Raw genomic sequence first — 21,696 nt, 5'->3', positions numbered from 1 at the left:
CATTACCGGGTAGCAATTATTGCCATTAAAAAAATATAAATACTATAAGGCCATGTGCTACTAACAACAAATGCTAAACAGGAAACACATTGGCATATTATAAATATTTTCATTAAAGAAAATGAACCATCATGAAAAAGACGCTTTAAATGTACACTTCTTTTAAATACTAAAACTGCAAACTGGGAAGAAAAAGACCTTGTGCAGTATTTGGGCACTCTGCAACCTTGGCACGCCTTCTTCCCGGTTTCCACTCCACATGCCTCCCCACCAGCTTCTACTCACATCAGCTCAAGTTTTCAACAGTTACAACCACCTTCCTTTTCTCCCATAAGACAAAAGGAAATTCTGTCTGCAACAAATTACCCTAAAAGCTTCAGATACAAAATAAATGGTCCTCAGTAGGACCTTAAGTACTAAAGGGTGTACATGGGTTTTAACTCAGTGAGGATTTACAGCATTGCTCAGCTACCTACAGCCAGGGAGACTTTAAGCAAAACAGACATGAATGTGGAGCAAAAATCTAAAACTTAGAAGTGTCCCCTCCTGTCCCGGTACCCAGCATACTTAAGTCTAGCCTAAAGGGCACCAAGTCACTTTCTCCACATTATCTCAGAAGAAACACACAAAGATACACTGGGCATCTGGAAACTAGGATGTGTCTTCCCTTAAGGGTGAGTTCAGTGCCACAAGGTACACGGTTACATTTTCCAAAAATGAAGATTTAGCACACTTAATTTGATGGCCACCATGAGAAAAGTTTTGTGTCACAGAGGCCCAGCCAGGCATGGATTTCCTGCAGTGGCTACAAATCTCACAGGAGGAAGAGAGAAACAGCACAAGGGCCCATATCACAGCCATCCAATGGCCTTTCACAGGTTAGGGTGGGGGTGGAGACAGAAAAGCAAGAGTAGGAAACAGGACTCCAGGCAGTATCAGAAAACAAACTCAGTCAAAGCCTAGGAACAAGAATCGTAAGAGGCCTGATTGCTCAGTCAGCCTTGCTAAGCCCTGGCGATGGCCTCAGGATCTCAGGAAGTAGTGGGTCGCGTTCCCTCGGGGCTCGGCTCCAGCTTACACCTCCATCCAAGCTAACAGGAGCATGTGGGTGGGTAGTGTTCCAGAAGTGACTATTCTGCACTCAGAAACAAAACTGCAGGCCAAACTTTTCAAAAATACAAAATGCTAGGTACCTAGAGTTCTGACAAAAAAAAAAAAAAAAAAGATTTTGAAAGGATGCCTCTCCTTTGAAATCAACTATTCTATACAATGTTCTTTACGCAATGTATTCTCAATAAGTAAGATAGGTTGCTGCTGTGTGTATGCTCTTCAGAAAAAAATTCTCAATTAAGAATCCGAATAAAGGACTGTTGGCAGTTTATTCTTGGTTTTGGTTTTCCGTGGGTCTCTTTTATTTGGCTTGGTTTTCTAAGAAAGTTTAGGGCTGGAGAGATGGCTCAGGGGTTAAGAGTACTGACTGATCCTCCAGAGAATCTGGGTTCAATTCCCAGCACCTTCGTGGCAGCTCACAATGGTCTCTAATTCCAATCCCAAAGAACCCAGCACCCTCACACAAGCAGGCAAAACAGCGATGCATATAAAATAAAGATAAATTTCTTAAACAACTAGACAGCATTTACCTACCTCGAGGTATCAGGAAATACGTTACATTTTAAAACTAATCTAAGCCATTTCTGCATTTCAATGGAGTTACCCAAAAAAGTTAATTGTACTTTATATTCAAGTCAACTTTTTGGTTTAAGCGGAGAAATACCCAGAATGCAGTCAAAATCAAAGTCCAGAAATTAAAGAAAGAATCCGGACCATCTCATCTCTACCCCATAGATCCCTGAAGCTGAGAGTGGAGCTGTGCAGTCAGCAGGCATGCATTTGCCTGCACAACACACTGTGTATACATTAGCCACATGCACACAGGCAGCACTGCTCTCAGCCTGATGCACAGCAAGTGGGAGCTCTCCCCAGCTAACACCAGCTGACTTGGTTATTTTAATTACCTATAAAAGTGTCATTGCGGTCACCCAGTCACCAAATTGGTTGGGGGGGGGGGTAAATACCGCCTAGTCAATACATTTGCTGATCTATGAAGGTCCCTGAACCTAATAATAAATGACAGACAAGGGAAGGGGGGGGTGAAAAAAGAGACAGAAGTAGTTTTATCCTCACATCAAAAGATCAACGGTAAATTACCACAGGGGTAAAAGGAAGGACCCCCAACTTCTAACTGAACCTCGAAACAGCCTCAGGATAAAATTCGGGGTGATCAGGAATCAGCCTGCTTACAAGAGTGGGAGCAGGGGGACTGTGTCACTCCTGTGTCTTTGTAGGCCAAAATCATGCTTGATTTCTTCATCAGCATGAAAACAGAATGACACTTCCAAAGTTGGCAACAATTCCTCTTTCTCCACTAGTCTCCAAGGGGAGAAAAAGCATCTATGCCACCCATAATTAAATGTAACTAATTACAATTTGAACACTAAATTATTTATCCAGTGTAAACAAGGACTAAAAGGAAATAAAGCTTCTATCTGCAGCAGGGGTTCCAGAAAATAATTTGCAATAAATGCATGCTCTCCAAAAGTCAGCACCCTCCCCCCCAGCACCCTCCCCACCAAAATTGGGCACACAACTAAAATAAGTTGAGTTTTTAAGGCTAAATTAAATAGGCCGTTCAACCAATTTTCCAATTATATTCTACGCTTGAAACATAATTGCCTTACATCTGTTTACAAATCTTTGCTCAATATTTAAACAAATTCGTACTCTCCCGGGCACATAGCTACACACACACAGTAACTCAGGCACAAAGCGCGTATTTAAAGACCATGCACTCCCATTATCAGCGTAAGCGCCGGGTTTAACAACGCGAATGTTTTCAGAGCTAGGTAATACGACCCAATAAAAAGCAAAGATGGCATTTACCACCAAATGTCACTGCCACCGCCAGGAAAGAGTTGCTGGAGCTCTATACATTTTTAATTTCGACGAATCGAGCCGCCGTCGCCCGGTGCCAGGCTTCCAGAAGAACAATTGACACCCTAAATGGTTCGAGATTAAGGCAGGCGATGCACTTCCAAAGCAAAAGTTGTCAATTATCAGAGGCGAGAGCGGGAGAGAGGAGAGGCGAAGGCAGATAAAAGCGATGTTATCAAACCGCCCAGCTTGTTGCTCGTGTGTGTGTGTGTGTGTGTGTGTGTGTGTTCCTTGTTAAAGCAGAGAAAACAGTTTTTAAAGGCAGCGGAGGAGAGCGAGGAGCAGCAGCTTCCTCCACCTTCCGTGGGCTCCGAGCAATGGCTCTCCCGCTCTCCGGCGTAGTAAACCCCGAGAGGCGGGCGGCTGTCCGTGTTTACAACGGCGCGAGCGAGCTCCGGCTGCCAGAGTCCTTTTCCCTGACACCATCGCCTTCCATCAACTGTTTTCGGGCGAAATCGCAGGTGTCATTGTGGAAATATTAAAAGGAAAAAAAAGGGAAAAAAACGGAGAAACAGAGGAAGAGAGAAAGAAAAAATCAGAAGGCAGACGCCGGCGAGTGGGAGAGCAGCCGATCCGATCGGGAGAGAGAGAGAGAGAGAGGACGAGCCTGCAGCTCACCCGCGCCGGCGGCTGCACAAGGCAGAAAAGCCTTCCACATTTCGGGGAAGGAGGAGAAAAAAGAAAAAAAAAGAAAATAAGGGGGGAAGGGGAGGGGAGGGGGTGTGATTGCCACGGAGGTGGGCGCTCCGAGCGCGCCCCGGCGTCCGCAGCGCCCCGACTTCCCCACGCACGTCCACGCCGGGCGCCGCGCTCGCCGACGCCGCCAGGGCTCCGGGAGGAGAAAGTTGCGCGGCGGGGAGGTCGCGCCCCCCAACCCGGGCTCCCCCCCGCCCCGCCACTCACCAGCGAGAAGAGGTTGGAGTGACAATCCTCCAGGCTCGCCCCGTTCGCTACCCAGTTCGCCGCGGCGGTCATGGTCCTCCGCGAGCCCGGCCGCCAGAGCGGGGCATGTCGGAGCGGGCCGGGCCGGGCGGCGGCGGCGGCGGCTCCCGGGCACCAGGGGCGCGAGGCCCGCGCGGGAGGCCCGAGGGCGGCGGTGGCGACGACGGCGACGACGGCGGCGGCGGGGGGCGCGGGCCGGCAACGCCGCCCGCCTCTGTCGCGCAGGGCCGCCGCCTCCGCCTCCGCCTCGCCGCCTCGTCGGCCGCCTTGTTTATCTCCAAGCCGGCGGGCGACTCGCCCTCGGCCGCGCCGGCGCGGGAGGCACGCGAGCCCCGCAGCCGCCCCGAGCCGCCGCCGCCGCCGCCGCCGCTGCGCGAGCCCGCGAAGGGGGGGGTGCGGACGAAGCCAGCGGGCGACCCCGGCAGCCGAGCGCCGTCCCCTCCTTCCTCTTCCTCCCCACCCCCCCCCTCCTCCCCAGTCGGCCGCGCTTCTCCTCCCTCCCCGGGCTCGCTCGCTCTGACAGCAATGGCGGCCGCCGACCGCGGCTCGGCCCGCCATTGGCTGCGGCGCGTCACGTGACGGGCGCCGGCCGCGCGGGGGGCGGGGGAGGGGCCGCGGCGGCGGCGGCGGCGGCGGCGGTGGTGGCTCGCGGGAGGCGCTGCTGAGCCGAGCGAGCGCGGCCCTCTCGGAGCGGGGTGACGGAGCCAGGGAGGGAAGAGAAAGAGGTGCGGGCGGCCGTGGGACGCCGGGGCTGCGTGGACGCCCCGCCCTGGGCGCGGGCGCGCGTCGGGCGCGGGCCGAAGAGGGCCGCGGCTTCCCCGGAGCGGCCTCCGAGCCCCCCTGGGGGAGCATCTCGGGTCCCCGAGGAGCGGCGTGGGCCGGCCCGGCCTGGCCGAGCGAGCCGAGGAGTGTCTCCTCCTCGAAACCTCGCGCGCGACCGCCCGCCGGCCTGCCTGCCGCAGCGCACCGGGCGGAGGAGTAGGACTCAAAGAGACACAAAGGCAGCGAGCGAGGTGCTTGCCCGGGGTCGCGGGATTCGAACCCAGGCATCGGGAAGCCAGGGCTCGGGACTCACTGCCTCCCGAGCGCTGAGCTCCTAAAGCATCCCGGCTGCTGGAGCCCTTGGCGCCCACTCTGTGCGTGCACGCAGGCATTCCTTACATAGATGATCCCAGCGCTCTTAGGTGCCACATTCACACTGGGCTATGTGGAGGGGAGCAGGCCCTTCCTCCAGCTCCAAGCGGTCAATAATAACCAGCATCCCTTCTTCAGAGAGTAATGGGACTGGGAGAAGTGCTGATGCCGGAGACTGCCTTCCAGGACTTTTCGTCGTGGAAATAGAGAAAGGGAGAAAGTTGACTTGGAAAGAGGTAGAATTAGGCAGGCGTATCTCTATGAGTTCCAGGCCAGCCTGGTCTACACACTGTCTCCAAGAAACAAAGGAAGAGTAAAACGCTGGAAAGAGCGGTGGAAGCAAAATAAAGCGGGCACAAATCTGACATATGAATGGAGTTTTGAGACTACCACAAACCTTAAACCCTGGAATGAAGGTGGCCCGAACACATAGGTCATTTCACAGAGTCCTCAGAATCGGGGTGCAATAGCATCCCCAAGGTCCCAGTTACTGAGTGGCTCAACTCCTGAACTATCTGAATTCAGGAGGCTCTGGAGAGGATGCCAGGAGCTGGCTCTGCTACACCTAGCTGTGACCCTGCCCAGCAAAGTTTAACTATGCCTCATTTTCTAATCTGTCCAAAGCAAATCCTAATTGCTGACCTGCTGACCTCAAGCCAAGGTCACACATTTCCGTTAAGATGCTATTGGGGGAAGGGTTACAAGGGGGAGTTGCCCGACACTTTATGCACACATGTGGTATTACTGAGACCTGAGCAGTCAGATGGTCCATCACACCCAGAATCCACGCATACTCATCACACGCGTAGGCAAAAGGCTATGAGCTGGTCACAGTCTAAGCAAGTCATAAGGGGAAGGAAAAGGGGGGTGGGATGCTGCACAGAAGCAAAACCAAACAAATAAGAAACAGTTTACAGGGCTGGAGATTTGGCTCAGCAGTTAAGAGCACTGACTGCTCTTCCCAAGGTCCTGAGTTCAAATCCCAGCAACCACTTGGTGGCTCACAACCACTCGTAATGAGATCTGACTTTCTCTCTTCTGGTGTGTCTGAAGACAGCTATCGTGTGCTTATTTATATATATATAATAATAAATCTTTTAAAAAACAAGAAAAACAGTTTACAGATTAGGAATGCTAGCATTTCTAATAAAATAAATAAAATTATTTTTTAAAAAATGCTCAACTTTATATATTGCTAGGACCAGATATTTGTGTCCCACTTACCATTCATGTTGAAACACTACAAGGGACAGGTTTTCGACATGGTAGTTAGCACGTGGATGAATTCCTTGTCTTGAAATAAGTGCCCTCTGAAGAGACATAGGAAAACTTGAGTCCCCCCACCCCTATCCCCCTTTGCCATATGAGGTCATTACCAGGAAGGAGGCTGTAACTGGACCAAAATGGGTCAATACCTCAGCCTTAGTCTTCCCAGCTTCCAAAATTATACAAATAAGTTTCTGTACTTTATGTCATTTAGTCTACCAAAACTCAGTTAACACAAGCAATTCAAACAGACTCAGGTATACTGGAAGGAAATCAGAAGTTAAGATCACACTGCCAATGTCAGCTTTTACACATGCAGAAGGAAGCAGAGCCCTTGGGTCGTAAGGACATGAGTATAAAGCAGCATCAGAGCTTTGGATGCCCAGGCAAGAACTCTCCACTGGGGCTGCAGAGATGCTCTGTGGTTGAGAGCACTTGCTCCTCTTGCAGAGGACCCTGGTTCAGTTCCCAGCACCTATAACCTTCTGAAACTCCAGTTCCAGGCGACCCAACCTCTTCTGCCTTCCACAAACACCACACACATGCATACATGCATGTTGAGATAGGGAGGGAGGGAGAGAGAGAGAGAGAGAATATGGGAGCAAAACACACACATAAATTTAAAAGAATTTTTAAAAAATAACAATTACATTTACAATGGGTACACTCTTTGGCCCGGTAATCCTCTTTAGAGCAATTCAGACACAAATACAGGTGTATAAAGGCTTGGAATGTAACTAGTATGAGCTGCCGTGTTGTCTGTAGGGCAGAAACTGGAATCAACTATGTGTGCAGCCATCTGGGAATAGCTAACAAAATAATTTAATTCCATGCAGCCATTAAAAATAATGAGTCGGTGCTATGTGTTCTCAATGAGACCGACCCAACGTGTGGATTAACTGAGATAGCCCTAGAAGGTTACCATGACACTACATGTAACATCAGACGCCTCTAGGGAGGGGAGCTGCAGCACTGAGGGATGGAATAGAGAGGGAGATCAGCTTTCACTTTTTTTTTCTCCTTCTTTTAAAATACAAAGTGCGCACATCACCTATCCATTCCATAATAACAGTAATATACAACAGAAGTCAATCCATACATAAAATTGGAAACAGAGCAGTCCGAAGGCACCGCGAAAGAACTCGAAAAGCAAAAAAAAAGGCTGAGCATGGTGAAACACCCTCCAACAGGAGAGAGCCGAAGGGGAAGGTTTCCGAATTTGGGGCCAGCCTGGGCTACCGTGTAAGACTTTTATCTCAAAATTATGAGAGTGAGAGGGGTGGAGGGGAGATGAAGAGAGACTGGGAGAGGTGAGGCCAAGAAGAACAAGACCAAAATAAGCAAAACTCAGAGGTTTTCTTGCCTGTCATACTCAGGGTCCCAGGCTGGAAAAGGGAAAGTTCTAGAGGCTCTGTCAGTGAGCATCCTGGTAACCTGTATTCAGAACCAGTGCCTGGAGCCTCAAAGCAGCCTGTATTTCTCAGATCAGCCACTCAGCATCTCTAAGCCGCAGCTTCTTCCCATTTCTCCCTGGTAGCTGGGCAGCCGGGTAACCCCCAGGTCAGTCCTACCTGGGAACTCCTTGGTCTCTCTGCACAGCTGAGATCGCTGATAAAGATCCTCAGAGCTCTTACTCTATAGAGAAAGCCCTGGGAGTTGGTGGCTAAGCGCTGGAGATAAGATAAACACAAAGCAAAACAAAAGTCAGAGTCAGGGCCCCTGGGAAATAGAGAGCCAGGCTGGGACTTGAAGTCAGTTCCTTAGGTGCAGCAACCTCCCTTGTGCCCAGTGACTTCGTTTCCTCGCTCACAAATCTTGCCGCACAGGCAGGAAATAAAAGTCCCACTGTGTGCAGAGACCTCTGGTCTCGTTCTGAGAGGGCCAGATCAGTTCCCTTTCACCGTTAGGAAACATTGTAGCAGAGAAAAATGGAAGCAAACACCCGACCAGAGGAGGAAGTGTCCGTTGGAAAGACAGAAAGGAAGGAAGCGGCTGCTTCTGCAGTGTGGGGAGAGGATACCACTTGTGAGCCTCAGGGCACCTGGGCTCCAATTCCCAGCTCTGCCGGTCCCTAGCTGTGCAGCCCTGCAAGGGTCACTTAACCCTGTGACCTGCCTTTCTTCCCAAGTGCTCCGTGTCCCAGAATGATAACTCCAGGAAAGCACTTCTCACAGTGCGAGCTCCCCAGGCAGTAATCAATAAGTTACAATCACCAGCCACTTGTCCATCCTTGGACAAGGGGAGGTGTCATCCAGTCACTTTCTACGGAGGTGGCTGGTTTGTTTGTGTTCTGTGTGGTTTTTCTCCCTTGGCCGTGCCTTTCTTAGATTACCTGGCAAACTGTGGGGGAAGCAGAACACTGACTCCGGTGAATATAGCTGTATAGATGTATATACTCCAGGCTGGGGAGATGGCTTGGTGTATAAAGTGGATGCTGGACAAGGACAAATACCCAAATCAGGAGCCACAGCACCCACAGAAAGGCCAGGTCACCTACCCACCTGTACCTATATGCTAACGGATAGGAGTAGGGCAGACTTGTCCCCAGAACATGATGGCCAGCCACTTTAGTCAATTAGGGAGATTTAGGTTCATTGAGAGACTCTATCTCACAAATAAACAAACAAAGAAACATATGAAGAATAATAGGAAAGGATACACAATGTCTGGCCTCTGCAAGCATACGCAAGCATACATGTGCATACATGCTCATATAAGCACATCTGCACAAAACACACACATGTGCATGCACATGCACACACCATATACACGCTGAAAATAAGAATCTGAACATACACTCCTAGGCTGGAGAGATGGCTCAGCAGCTAAGAGCACTTGCTAACTCCGGCAGAGGACTCCAGTCCAGTTCCCCAGCACCTACACAAGCTCACAGCAGCCTGTAAGTCAGCTCCAGGGGGATGCGGTGCCCTCTTCTGGTCTCTAGAGGCAACTGCACTCATACGTGTACAAACCCACACACATACACATACTGGAAAAATAAAAACAAGCCTTTCACCACCCCCAGAAAGAAAATGTCAACCTTCTCATCCCATTGAGATCTCCAAGGCTCTTGCCCTACTAGGAATCTGGGCTCTCTCTCTTCCTTCAGGACCCAGACCAACCAACAAAACTTCAAGATACATTGCTTTCTTTTTTCTAAGGTTTAGGGGTTTGTTTTGTTTTGTTTTGTTTTGTGTTTACTTTTTGTGAAAACAGGATCGTGGGGCATACACTATTTGCCAATCTGCTTCTTCCTCCCATTTAATCATTTATTACAAATATATTTCCAGGCCTATATATCTGCATCTAACTCCTTGTTTTGTTAGTTATAGGATGTTTCATAGAATACCTGGGCCATAATTTATCCAATTATTTCCCCTGTTCCCTGAACATTCAGTGAGGTTTCCAGGGCTTTTTTCCCCCAACTTTAAATAAAGGGCATTGTAAATATACTTATGTATATATCCTTACATACTGACATTTTTATGTCTTCAGAATCAAGTTCCCCAAATACAATTGCTTTTTTATTGTTAATAAATGTATGTTTTTATTTTTCATAAATATTGCCAGGAAGCAGGGGGCGTGGCTCAGAAACAGAGCACTTGCCTGGATCATGAAAAGTCCTGGCTTCAATCCCCAACACTGCAGGAAAAGAAAGAGAGCTAACAAGATAACACACACACACACACACACACACACACACACACACACACACCAGGGAATGGATAATAATACCAAACAAATAAGATATAGTGTAAGAATAAATAAATGCATCCAGAAGCTAGGGACATGGCTCAGGTGGCAGAGGGCTTGTAGTCTAGCACACAAGAAACCTTGAGCTCACTTCCCAGTATCCCATAAACTAGAATAGTGGTGCACATCTACACTCTCAGTACTCCTCAACAGTAGAGGTGGGCAGCAGTAGATACAGATTCAAGGGCATCCTCAGCTACTTTTTGAGTTCGAGGCCAGCCCAGGCGACATGACACCGTGACTCAAAAACAAAGAACCAAATCAATGGATGATAACCAAGGCCAGAAGACTTGCCCTGCCTGGTACCAAGCTTTCTGATTTCTGCCAACCTGATGAGAACTGACACCACTATATGCTCTCCTGGAACTGAAGTGAGGCTGATCTCTCTCAACCTCTCTTGGCCACCATGGCTGCTCACAGTTCCTCGGGGGTCACTGGCTGTTGGGGGCAGCGGCTCAGAGCAGCAGAGGCTCCCAGGAGCCCCGTGATGGGGTCTCTATGGTGGCCGTGGCTGCTCTTTGGCATTGAAGCCTGGCACAGACAAGGCGATTTGTTGATGCCACTCCATAAAACTCTCTGACTCGCTCCCTCCTCCCATACCCTTTGTATGAGGCAGTTTTTATGCCTTTAATTCCATAATTCGATTTTTAGGCTATGGCATGAGTTACCCCTCTGAGAATGGCCTTATGCTGTGACCCTTTAATACAGTTCCTCATTTTGGGGTGGTCCCCCACCATAAAATTACTTTGTTGCTACTTCATAGCTGAAATTTTGCTACCGTTATGAATCATAATGTAAATATCTGATATGTGGGATATCTGATACGTGACCCCTGTGAAAGGGTTAGTCAATCCCCCCGAAAGCATTGAGACCCACAGGTTGAGAACCACTGCCTTACACCAATCAAGCTATGATACTTTGGGTAACAAGAGCTTTGCTCATGACTGAGAGGAATTGCCTAATTCTCTCAACCTCTCTCAATGACCAATGGAACCAAAACTATGGGACTCAGGGGTGAACCATGGAGTTGGTTCAAGTCCCAGCTGTGGCACCTTGGACTCTGCCTGACATCTCTGTGCTCCTGTTTCCTTGCTGCCAAAGCAAGGGCATACACACATGTGCTTATCAGACCTACTGTGTACACTCAGTGAGCTGTGGCACATAGTAGGTGCTCAATAAATGTCAGCTATTAACATGGAATCTTGGGGCTCCCTTTTAAATTAAAAATCAGATGTAGGCAGTACTTTAGCTCCAATAAGTTCTGCCAAAGATATAATTTAGTAATGATTTGAGTTGTTAAAAATTGCAGAGGAACCCAGTTCAGTTCCCAATACCCCTATCAGGCAGCATGTAGCCATTTATAATGCTAGTTATAGGAGCTCTAATGCCCTCTTTTGGTCTCCAAGAACACTGCATCCATATGGTGCAATACTTAGACACACACATACACATAAATAAAATTTAAAAATTGTACATTTTTAAATTCCAATGGCAGTAACTGAATTTTACAGCATCCTGCCTATTCTGGCTAATTTTGTGTCAACACAACACAAGCTAGAGTCATCTGAGAGAAGGGAGCCTCAAATGAAAAATACCTCCATACGATCCGGCTATATAGGTTGGAGACATGGCTCAGGGGTTAAGAACACTGGTTGCTCTTCCAAAGGACCCAGGTTCATATTCCCAGAACCCACATGCTGGCTCACAACTGTCTGTAACTCCCATTGCAGAGGATCTGACACCCTCACGCAGACATACATATGGTCAAAACTCCAATGTATATAAAATAAATTAAATATTTTTAAAATCAGGCTAAAGGTAAACCTGTGGGACATTTTATTAATGAGTGATTGTGAGTAGTGCAGAAGTGGGGGGCACCCCATTGTGAGTGGTGCCATCCCTGGGCAGGTGAATTCTGGTTCTATAAGAAAGGAGGCTGCTCTGTAATTACAGATTATTATAATCTACTGATGGAAATTATCTATGTAAATGTTGATGATAGCGTAAAAATAGTCCCATGATAGTACTTATCTGAAGTTGTTGCGATTTAATAGGATAATACATATAAAATAATGAAGAATATGGCATATATATATATATATATATATATATATATATATATATATATATATATATGAAAAAAAGAAAAAGAAAGTAGACTGGGCAAGCCATGGGGAGCAACCTAGTCAGCAGCACCCCTCCATAGCCTCTGCATCAACTCCCGCCTCCAGGTTCCTGTCCTGATTGAGTTCCTGTCCTGACTTCCTTTGATGATGAACTGTGATATAGAAGTGTAAGCCAAATAAACCCTTTCCTCCCCAAGTACCTTTTGGTTGTGGTGTTTAGCACAACACTGCCAACCCTAAACAATACATTACCTTTACTTTTTTTGAGATAGGGTCTCACTGTGTAGCCCTGGCTGACCTGGAACTCACTATGTCAATCGGGCTCAGCTCAGACTCACAGAAATCCAGTTGCCTCTGCCTCCCAAGCGAGTAGCCCAGTATACATATATGTACACGCACATACAATACATATACAAATATACATATATGTACACGCACATACAATACAACATACAAATATACACAGATATAACTAAATGTGCACACTTAGTACACACAGAAGCACAAATACACACAGAGACGCACACACAGATAAAACTGTATGGCCTCAAATAAATAGCTTAAACTTTTCATTGCCATTTTTGAGACAGGGTTTCTCTGTGTAGCCCTGGCTCTCCTGGAACTCACTTCATAAACCAGGGTGGGCTTGAACTCACAGAGATCTGCCTGCCTTTGCCTCCCAAGTGCTGGTATTAAAGGCGTGCAAATGAACAAAATCTTTTTTTTTTTTCCTTTTTTAAGTGTGTTAAGATGGGGAGACGGCTCAGGAGTTAAGAGCACTGGCTGCTCAGCAGAGATCTTGATTTGGAACCCAGCACCCACATGGTGACTCACAACTAACTGCCTGTAACTCCAGATCCAGGGGATGCAGCACCTTCTTCTCACTTAACACTCAAGCAACACACACACACACACATGCACACACACACACATGCACACACACACACATGCACACACACACACACATGCACACACACACATGCACACACACACTCACACACATGCACACACACATGCACACACACGCACACAGAGACACATAAACAAATAAATAATAAATAATTTTTAAAGTGTTCAACTGGGCACGATGGTGCACACCTATAATCTCAAGAGGTAGAGACAGGAGGTTCAAGTTCATCGTTGACTACAATAGTGAGTTCCAGGCCAGCCTGGGCTACATGACACAAACAAAAACAAACAACAAAAACAGAGGAGAGAGAGAGAGAGAATACGAGAATTCACTAGTCACCCAAAAACTTTCCCAGTCCAAATTACACAAGCATGAACTTGAGGCTCATGAGGGAACTCGGGGCCTGACCAGATGGCCCAGAGCCAGCCAGGCCTCTGGAAGGAGGGATGCCAACTGTTCCCACGGCCCTGCCAGCACACCTGTCTGCTACACTTTCTGTGTTGTAGGCCAGGCCCCAGTGAAAGCCTCCAGGCTTCTGGTAGTTGCTGTAAAAAAGCCAGACATCTTTCTCCCGTTGCCCTGAATTAGGGACTTCAGGAGTGGTCCAGGCAGGTGGGCAGGTGAACTGTTCTCCCACACTGTACCTGCTGATCTGCTCTGGAGCGCTCCCATCCGGGTCTTAGCATGTTAAACAAGAATCAAAGGCCACCCCCAACCCCCAACCCCATCAGGTCCCTCTTAGCTATCTGGCACTTTGGGTGCCCAGGCCTGCAATGATGTTTCCTGTTCTGGAGCTCGAGTGTGCTATCTCCCTGCTGGCTGGGTCCCTGGCCTGAGATGAGATGTAACTTTCTGTGACAGATCATTGAAAAGTAACCCTTGGACAGAGCCTAGGCTTTTCCAAGGTAACAACGTGGTGGCAATAAAAACCAGGGCATGTGAATCTCACGTCATTCTCGGCTTTGCCTAGGTGACAGCTCCATTGGGTTTCAGAGGTCACCTGGGTTGTGGCACCCTCAGCCAGTGTGAAGCAAGCAATACCTCTCTCTTGATCATGTCTTAGCTTTTCCTTCCTGAAATGGGCCGCCCATCTCTGAGACCATTGGCCAGTTATACTAATCAAATGGTTGTCAGTCAAGTCCACAGATTTCTCCATCCTGAAATGTGCCCTGGGCTGACGGCACTAGGCTACCTCGGGTAGGGATGGAGTCTGTGAACAGAGTTGCTGTGCCTGCTGTCGGCTTGGATGACTTCCCCCAGGAAACAAATTACATTTCCTTCTCTATAGATTGTTTACTTTATAGTCTCTTGATCTCACTCGGCTGACTTTTTTCCATGTAGAGTTTTCAGTAGCTTGCTTCCCACTTAATCACAACTGCTTCTGTAAATGTTAGAGACTTGCGTTATGGGGATCCGCTATGTGTGTTTCACAATGGTTACCGCATAGACAATCCCCTTCTTTATTACACACACACACACACACACACACACACACACACACACACACACCCCTCAGTAAACATCCCTCCCCACTACTTAAAAAAATAGACTCTTAAGATGATTTTCTACCAGACTCTATTTCATATTAACCATGCAATAACTCAGACATATTTAGCAGAGTTCCTTGTGGGTATATGCCTGTGTGGATACGCTGTGTATACACTCACACATGTATATATGCATATGTAGGTCACAGGCCAACCTTGAGTACTGTTCCTCCGGTGTCATTGGTCTTTCCCTTGAAACAGGGACTCTCCCTGGCCTGGGGCTCACTGTGTAGCATAAGCTAGCTGGTCAGCAGACCCCAGGAATCCAGCCAGGCTTTGATCCTCTAAAGCAGAGCTTACAAGAATGTACCACCATACTTAGCTTTTTCTATGGTGTCTTAGTTGTTTCTTCTGTTGCTTGGGATCAAATATCCTGACAAGAGTGACTTAAAGGAGAAAGGGTATTTCAGCTACAGCTTGAGGGTATGGCCTGTAATGACAGCATAACAAAGATGAGAGGAGCTTGCAGCAGCTGGTCACAGTCAGCTGCATACACAGTCGGGAAGCAGGAGTTGATGAATTCACCCCCTCGGCTCATTTTTCTCCTCTTCTTGCAGTTTTGGATGCTAGCCAAGGGAATCGTGTCCTGTCCAGTGGTGTGATGCATTTCCTCCCTGCCTCAGTTGACCTAATCAAGATAATCCCTCCACTGGCCTGCCCACGGACCCTTCTCCCAGACAGTTCTAGATTCTGTCAAGTTGGCAGTTAACAGCAGCCATCAGAGAACTTAGTTTCTTTGTAAAATTAGTTTGTGTCAAATTATGTTCTTATACCTTAAAACGTTTCCATAAATCCTAAACAACTTATTTCCATAAATCCTAAACAACTTAAGCTTAATTGTGAGGCTATAGCTATCTAGTCTTCAACCACATTAGAGGCCCGAGAAGGAATAAATATTACCCGAGTAAACAAAAAGTGCAGAGTGAGCAAGCAAATCTATAGAAATGGCGGAGACCGCTGATGGCTGCTCAGTCCCCCAAGGCTCTTCTGTGACGTTGCAGCAGCATCTTCAGCCTTCTAGGCCGGAATATCTGACAGAGTTTTCTGGGAAGCAGGAATATTGAAGGGCATGCCTGCCTTGTCCTGGCAAAGCTTGGCAGTCAACTTGCTCCATGTCCTGCTTGGACGGCATTCTGTCAGCAGCAAGGGCAGTATTCTGCCCTATGGCTAGCTCTGCCACATAGAAGCAAACTCCATAAGAAAGTTTCTCCATCTTCTTTGAAGTAGAATGAAGTGCTGCCAGGAGTAGACACATCTCGCTGTCATGAAAAGCCTCGGGTTAACAAAACATGTTTAAATGTCATATTCTGTACATCTTTGAGGTTTTTGAAGACCATCCATAGTACATCTATGATTGCTTCTAGCTATTTACTATCTATTCAACCTAGGAAACATATATATATGTGTGTATGTATATATGTGTATATGTATATATATACATATACACATATATACATATACACACACACACACACACACACATATATATATATATATATTGGGTTTTTTGTTTTGTTTTTGTTTTTGTTTTTCAAGACAGGGTTTCTCTGTATAGCTCTGGCTGTCCTGGAACTCACTTTGTAGACCAGGCTGGCCTCGAACTCAGAAATCCGCCTGCCTCTGTCTCCCGAGTGCTGGGATTAAAGGCGTACGCCACCATGCCCAGCTAGGAAACATATTTCTATAATTAACTATTCTAGTATCTAACATGACCGTAAGTTTGATTGACTAACTAATAACTTGCATTTCCTAATTATCCTAAACAGTTTGTAAGAAGGCCTTCAAAAGGACTAGAACTTCACATTGCATTTTTGAAATGAGTTGCATAGGTACAATACCTTATACAGAAGTTGAAACATATATAATGTATATTGTAGCAAAAATAAGCTTAAATGTGTATCATTACACAAGACCTAGACCAATGTAAAAAAAAAATTGGCTTGTTGATGCTCTTTAATTTAAAAGTAGTTTCAATAATCTACACTTTTATCTGATCGTTTCTCTAAATCTCTTTCTTCTTTTAATCCCTTCTTCCCCACTTTCCTCCTAACAATAGATAGGAGAGACAGAAGAATAAAGGAAAAAAAGAAAGCGAGAAATCCATGAATCTGACCTTCTTTACTTTGTATACTCCCTGACTTAGTGCGTTAACAGCTAGTGGTTAACAGCCTCCCCCCCAAACAAAACAAAACAAAACAAAACCGACAACACACATTCATCACCCTCCAAATGACCAAAAAACATCCACCTCATTTTTGGGGGAAAGGGATATCATTCTCTTAAAATTGCTTCCTACTGTCTAGGTGCAGCATCTCTTTTGGAATCCCTAAGACAATTGGGATATTAACTAGTCTAAAGAAAGCTAGCTGTATCACTTGTCCAGTCTCTGTGTGATGGGAAAGCACAGGGCTAAATGAAGTCCACGCTGGAACAGTCTGAAAGGCTGGATGAACTGAGGTGAGACGCTTTGAAGCTGAACTGGAAAGGAGTCTTAATGAAACAGCACTGAGGAGGTCTGAGGTTGGATCAAGCAGGGTGCTGGAATAAGTATGTCCCAGCATTTCAGCATCCTCTGTAGCATCCTCCAGGGTGAATCTTGTCAGGGCCGCTTTAACTTCACTGGTGTCTGGTTGTTCTTCTCTGTGAACATGTAAACTTTTGAAGATAATGCACATTTCTGCAGTTACGCATGTATGGGATGTGCACTGTGCACACATCAGCTAAAAATGATTCTCTGCTCTTTGTTCGAGCAGGTAAGGCATTTGTCCTTTCCCGTAAGTTAGTTTGGACTGTATAACCAAACTTTAATATGAAATTTTGTCTGTGCCATTTGAAAGGATGGCATGATAAGTCATGAGGACTCTGTAGCCAATGAGATCTATGGGCTGTGTGGTAACACTTTCCTTTCTCAGCCAGTCTCAGAGCTGTTCCCTTGGAGAGGGGATCAGCAGTCATGTTTACCTGTTTTGTTGTTTTTCTTGGTTTCTTCCTTCATGTCTGCTACCAAGAGTTTTAGGAGGTCTCCCCCAGTCAAATCTAATTTTTATTTATTTTGATAGAAACCATACCTTTTCTTCTGTTGAAACAAACACAAAACCTCTTCCCCAGTGCAGCACATTTCCTGCCTTCCATTCTGAAGTTCAGATATGCTTATAATATATAGGCTGGTTTATTTCAGCAGAGTTTTTTTCTCCATAATCCAATGTGTAGTTATAATTTTTGCAACGTACTTTAATAAATGTTCAACCTCTCCTCCTACCCACCACCCACCAGAGGTAGTAGAAGAGTTATTAGGATACGGGGGGGGGGGGGAAGTGGACCTGTTTAGCAATAGTTCTTTGAGGGTGAGCTCAGCAGTTTGCTGAGTCTTTCACAGCAGTTCAGTCCCATGGCAAACACCAAATAAGACTCAGCAGCTGCAGTCCTCTCAGCAGACAGACACAACACATGAACCAGCAGGGGTAGTTCGATCATGAAGAAACCACAAGGCTCACCATCCTAAGGTGAAGCCATGGCAGGCTGCCACAGGAACTTCACAAGCAGTTCTTTGGTGAGTTTATCTCAATGTCTGAGTTACCACAAGCTGAACTCAACATTGCTTTGTAAGGTGAGCCAATATATGCATGTCATTAGCAAAGAATAGCTAAGCAGAGCAAACCAGACCAGTGTTCCCTCTTCCAGTCTATAGGGTCATATTTATACTCCATCACTCATCCACTGCTCCAGCAAAAACATCCTTTCACCTGTGTCTGCTTTAGGAAAACATTTTTTCACCTGTGTCTGCTTCAGGAAAACATCCTTTCAAGTGTCAGCTCCAGCAAAACATCATTTGACACAAACTGATTTTACAAAGAAACTAAGTTTCTTCGTCACCAATGTCTCTCAGCAACTGTAGCTTTTTTTTTAAGCATTAAAAAATTTAAAGTCAACATCACACTTTGTAATCTATCTCTTTGAGGGTCTTTATTACCCCTCTTTGTTTGTTAAGCATCTCATTTAATGTACAATTATAACTCTCTACAGCTACTTATCCTATAGGATTGTGAGATATGCCAATAATATGCTTTATAGTATAATATGTAAAAATCTGCTTCATTTACTAGAATTTATATGCTTGAGCATTGTCAACCTTAATTTGTACAGATATCCCCACAATAGCCATAAATTCCAGTAAATGTGTGATTACAGAATCAGACTTTTCAGAACTCTAGGCAAAAGCTCATTGGAATTTTTAATATGTATCAATAGTATGATGTATCAAAATGTGTATGTATTTTACATTTTCAAACTCTACAAAAGGAAACATATACACTGTTGCATAGCATTGCTCTAAGGAGGAATCAAACATAATCTGTACTCTTAGCTCAGAATATTGTATCTCTGTGGGCTGTCATTGTAATTCCTCAGGTCTTTGTGGATTTCTCTCATCTACATTCTCTGCTGTCCCTGTGGGTTCCAGATTGGATTCTTTTGAAGGTTCTTTATTCTAATTTAAAGAATGTTCTGATCTCTGTTCTATGGCCTGTCACCTGGCATTCCATCTTTTCATCCTTTCCTTATCTAACTCTGCATTATTCCAATATTTCTGAAAGAGGATATAAAAGTTACAAACATCGCTGGACATAAAATCATTGGTGTGCTGATAAGTGAAACAAAATTATACAGGATCCAGATATCCTCTGTCACTATGCTTTTTTCCATTTTTAACATAGGAAATCTTTTTTAATCTCTCCCTCCTTCAGAGACAGTATTTAATATTTCTCCCTATGACTACCTATATTCAGTTTCTTTTCTCTTTTACTGTTTTTGAAGTAAATACATTAACCTTCCAGAAGTTTGGGCTTCTCAGTCATACAACAGCTCTGGGAAAATGTTTCTTCTTCCATTTTCTTCTTCCATTTAGTGCATCTGCGACTACTCAAGCTAACACATATCTAGAGTAGCTGGCTTTGCACTCTTGGCTCCATCTAGAAGGTGGCCCTTGATGGTTTGGGGGTTGGAGCTACTGTTTGCCTTTCCATGAGAGCCCAGCCTTACATCCATAGGTTTCACATTTGTGGGCACTGCCTGTAGTCCCAGGACCAAGTGCCCGGTCACAAGTGCTGGGTCAGCACATCTGACTTCCACTCACCCTGGGAAGGTGATGCCAGAGGCTGCAATGGCCACTAGGACACAGCTTGTTCCACGTGGGCAGCAGTTTTTGCCTACTTCACACGACAGCTTTGGGAAGTTTTTTGCTTGTGCAGAGTGCTTGAGGCTTCCATCTTCTTTCTCTTAAAGTGACCACCTCCTGCCCTGCTAGGAAATCATGCCTGGCTTTGGGAAGTGCTTGTTTCCTGCTGTTCTAATCAGGGCTTTTTCTCAGGCTCTAAGCTTGGATAGATACAAGCCCTACATTGGGCGCCGTTTGTTTGAATTCTTCTATATCCACCCTTGTAACCAAATAATGAGACAGAGACTATATTTATTAATTAATGGCATTAGCCTTATAGCTAGGCATTGTTTCCCACTAGCTAATCACTCAATCACCCCATTTATACTAATCTAAGTTCTGCTACATAGCTGATTAGTTCTCCTCAGGTTCACACGTCTGACTTCCTCTGTGTCTTAGTGTCACATCTCCTGCACCTGACTCTTTCCCAGAGTTCCTATCTCTCCTGCTTTGCTACTGGCCATTCAGCTCTTTATTGACAGACAAGCTTCTACTACACAGTGCACATGAAATTATCCCTACACAACCTGGTCTACAGAGTGAGTTCCAGGACAATCAGAGCTACATAGTGAGACCCTGTCTTGATAAAACAAACAAACAAAACGAATAAAGGAAAAGAAAATGGTCTTGCCTCTCTGGCCCTCCTCCATGTTTGCATTTTTCATATAAATGTCACAGCTCTGAGCTCACATGGAGGCTGATGATAACAAGCCCTCCCCATGTGCCGGGTACCAGGCTAGGTACTTTGTGCCTTTGTCTTGTCCAGTCCTCCCACAAACCCTGTAAGGATATCATCATCCTGCCATGCAGATGAGCCAAGAGAAGGATGACATGACACATTCTGATGTTTCGTGACTCAGACCCAAGCCACAGTCACTGTGTCATGGTCACTCCTGCTGTGAACACTCTCATGGCTCTTCTACCCAAGGAGAGGACCAAACACTTTGTGTTGGCCTTCAGGTCTTTGTAGAGACTTATGTTCTGCCTGAGCACACCTCATTCTCCCAGCCACCTGCAGATGTTGCATTTACACAGCACTTTCCATGTCTGGTTCATGCTGATCCCTCTTCTTCAGGATGGTCATATCACCCCTATTATTCTTTATGCTTCCCCCACCATCTTGACAAAACTCAGGTCATTTGGGAGAAAAGAACCCCAGTTGAGAAAATGCTTGGCCTGTAGACTAGTCTGTGGGGTGTTTTCTGGATTAATGATTGTTGAGGGCATTGTAGCTTTTTAATCCGTTCAACTCTCTTGGTGGCTGCAGCACAAGTTCCTTGATATTGCCCCAATGTTGTGGAATCTTGAATGAAACACACACACACACACACACACACACACACACACACACAAACACAGCCTTATTTTACTATGCCCTAATCAGCTTAATGGCAAGACTACTCCCAAATATCCAGGAGGCTAACACACTTTGCATTCCAATATTCCTGAATTATTACTTACTAAAACCTGTATTCCATCCAAGCTGCTGTGGCCTGTAGCTCTCTTGGGCTATGATCCCTGACTCTTACATGTTGTCTATCTCTCTGACCTATACTTCTCAGAGCAGATCTTTTTGCTTCCCCAACACGGCAGTTCTAAAACCTTCCTCTCCCCTGGGTTCCCTTGCCTAGGAAATCTAAAGTCCCAACTGTGTCTCCCTGCCCAGTCATTAGCCTCCATCAACTTTACTGACCAATTTGAACCACCTGGGGACAAGTGGGATTCTCATGAAATTTGGGAACCCAAAATGCAAGCATTAAACCAAACCCATAACAGGGTTCAGCCACTGTTGGTAGGGCCACCTCTGGGCAGGTG

The 21,696-nt window shown here is 46.1% G+C and overlaps 1 protein-coding gene across 6 annotated transcripts in view; it reads right to left on the bottom strand.

Moving 5' to 3' along the window:
* Positions 1–4,422, bottom strand: part of Med13l (mediator complex subunit 13-like) — a 205,109-nt gene extending 200,687 nt beyond the window's left edge. For 2 of the 6 annotated variants that reach the window (XM_011248248.3, XM_030254882.1), the window contains exon 1: positions 3,895–4,422. In XM_011248248.3, the coding sequence (XP_011246550.1) occupies positions 3,895–3,966 (72 nt within the window). In that variant the 5' untranslated portion in view covers positions 3,967–4,422. The other 4 variants (NM_001347445.1, NM_172424.4, XM_030254883.1 and 1 more) reach the window with 2 other exon arrangements.
* Between the last annotated feature and the right edge of the window lie 17,274 nt (positions 4,423–21,696).

Source organism: Mus musculus, chromosome 5 (genome assembly GCF_000001635.26).
Source record: "Mus musculus strain C57BL/6J chromosome 5, GRCm38.p6 C57BL/6J".
Classification (NCBI taxonomy): domain Eukaryota; kingdom Metazoa; phylum Chordata; class Mammalia; order Rodentia; family Muridae; genus Mus; species Mus musculus.
The sequence above is the reverse complement of the archived record's forward strand: the minus strand, read 5'-3'. Positions and strand labels throughout refer to the sequence as shown.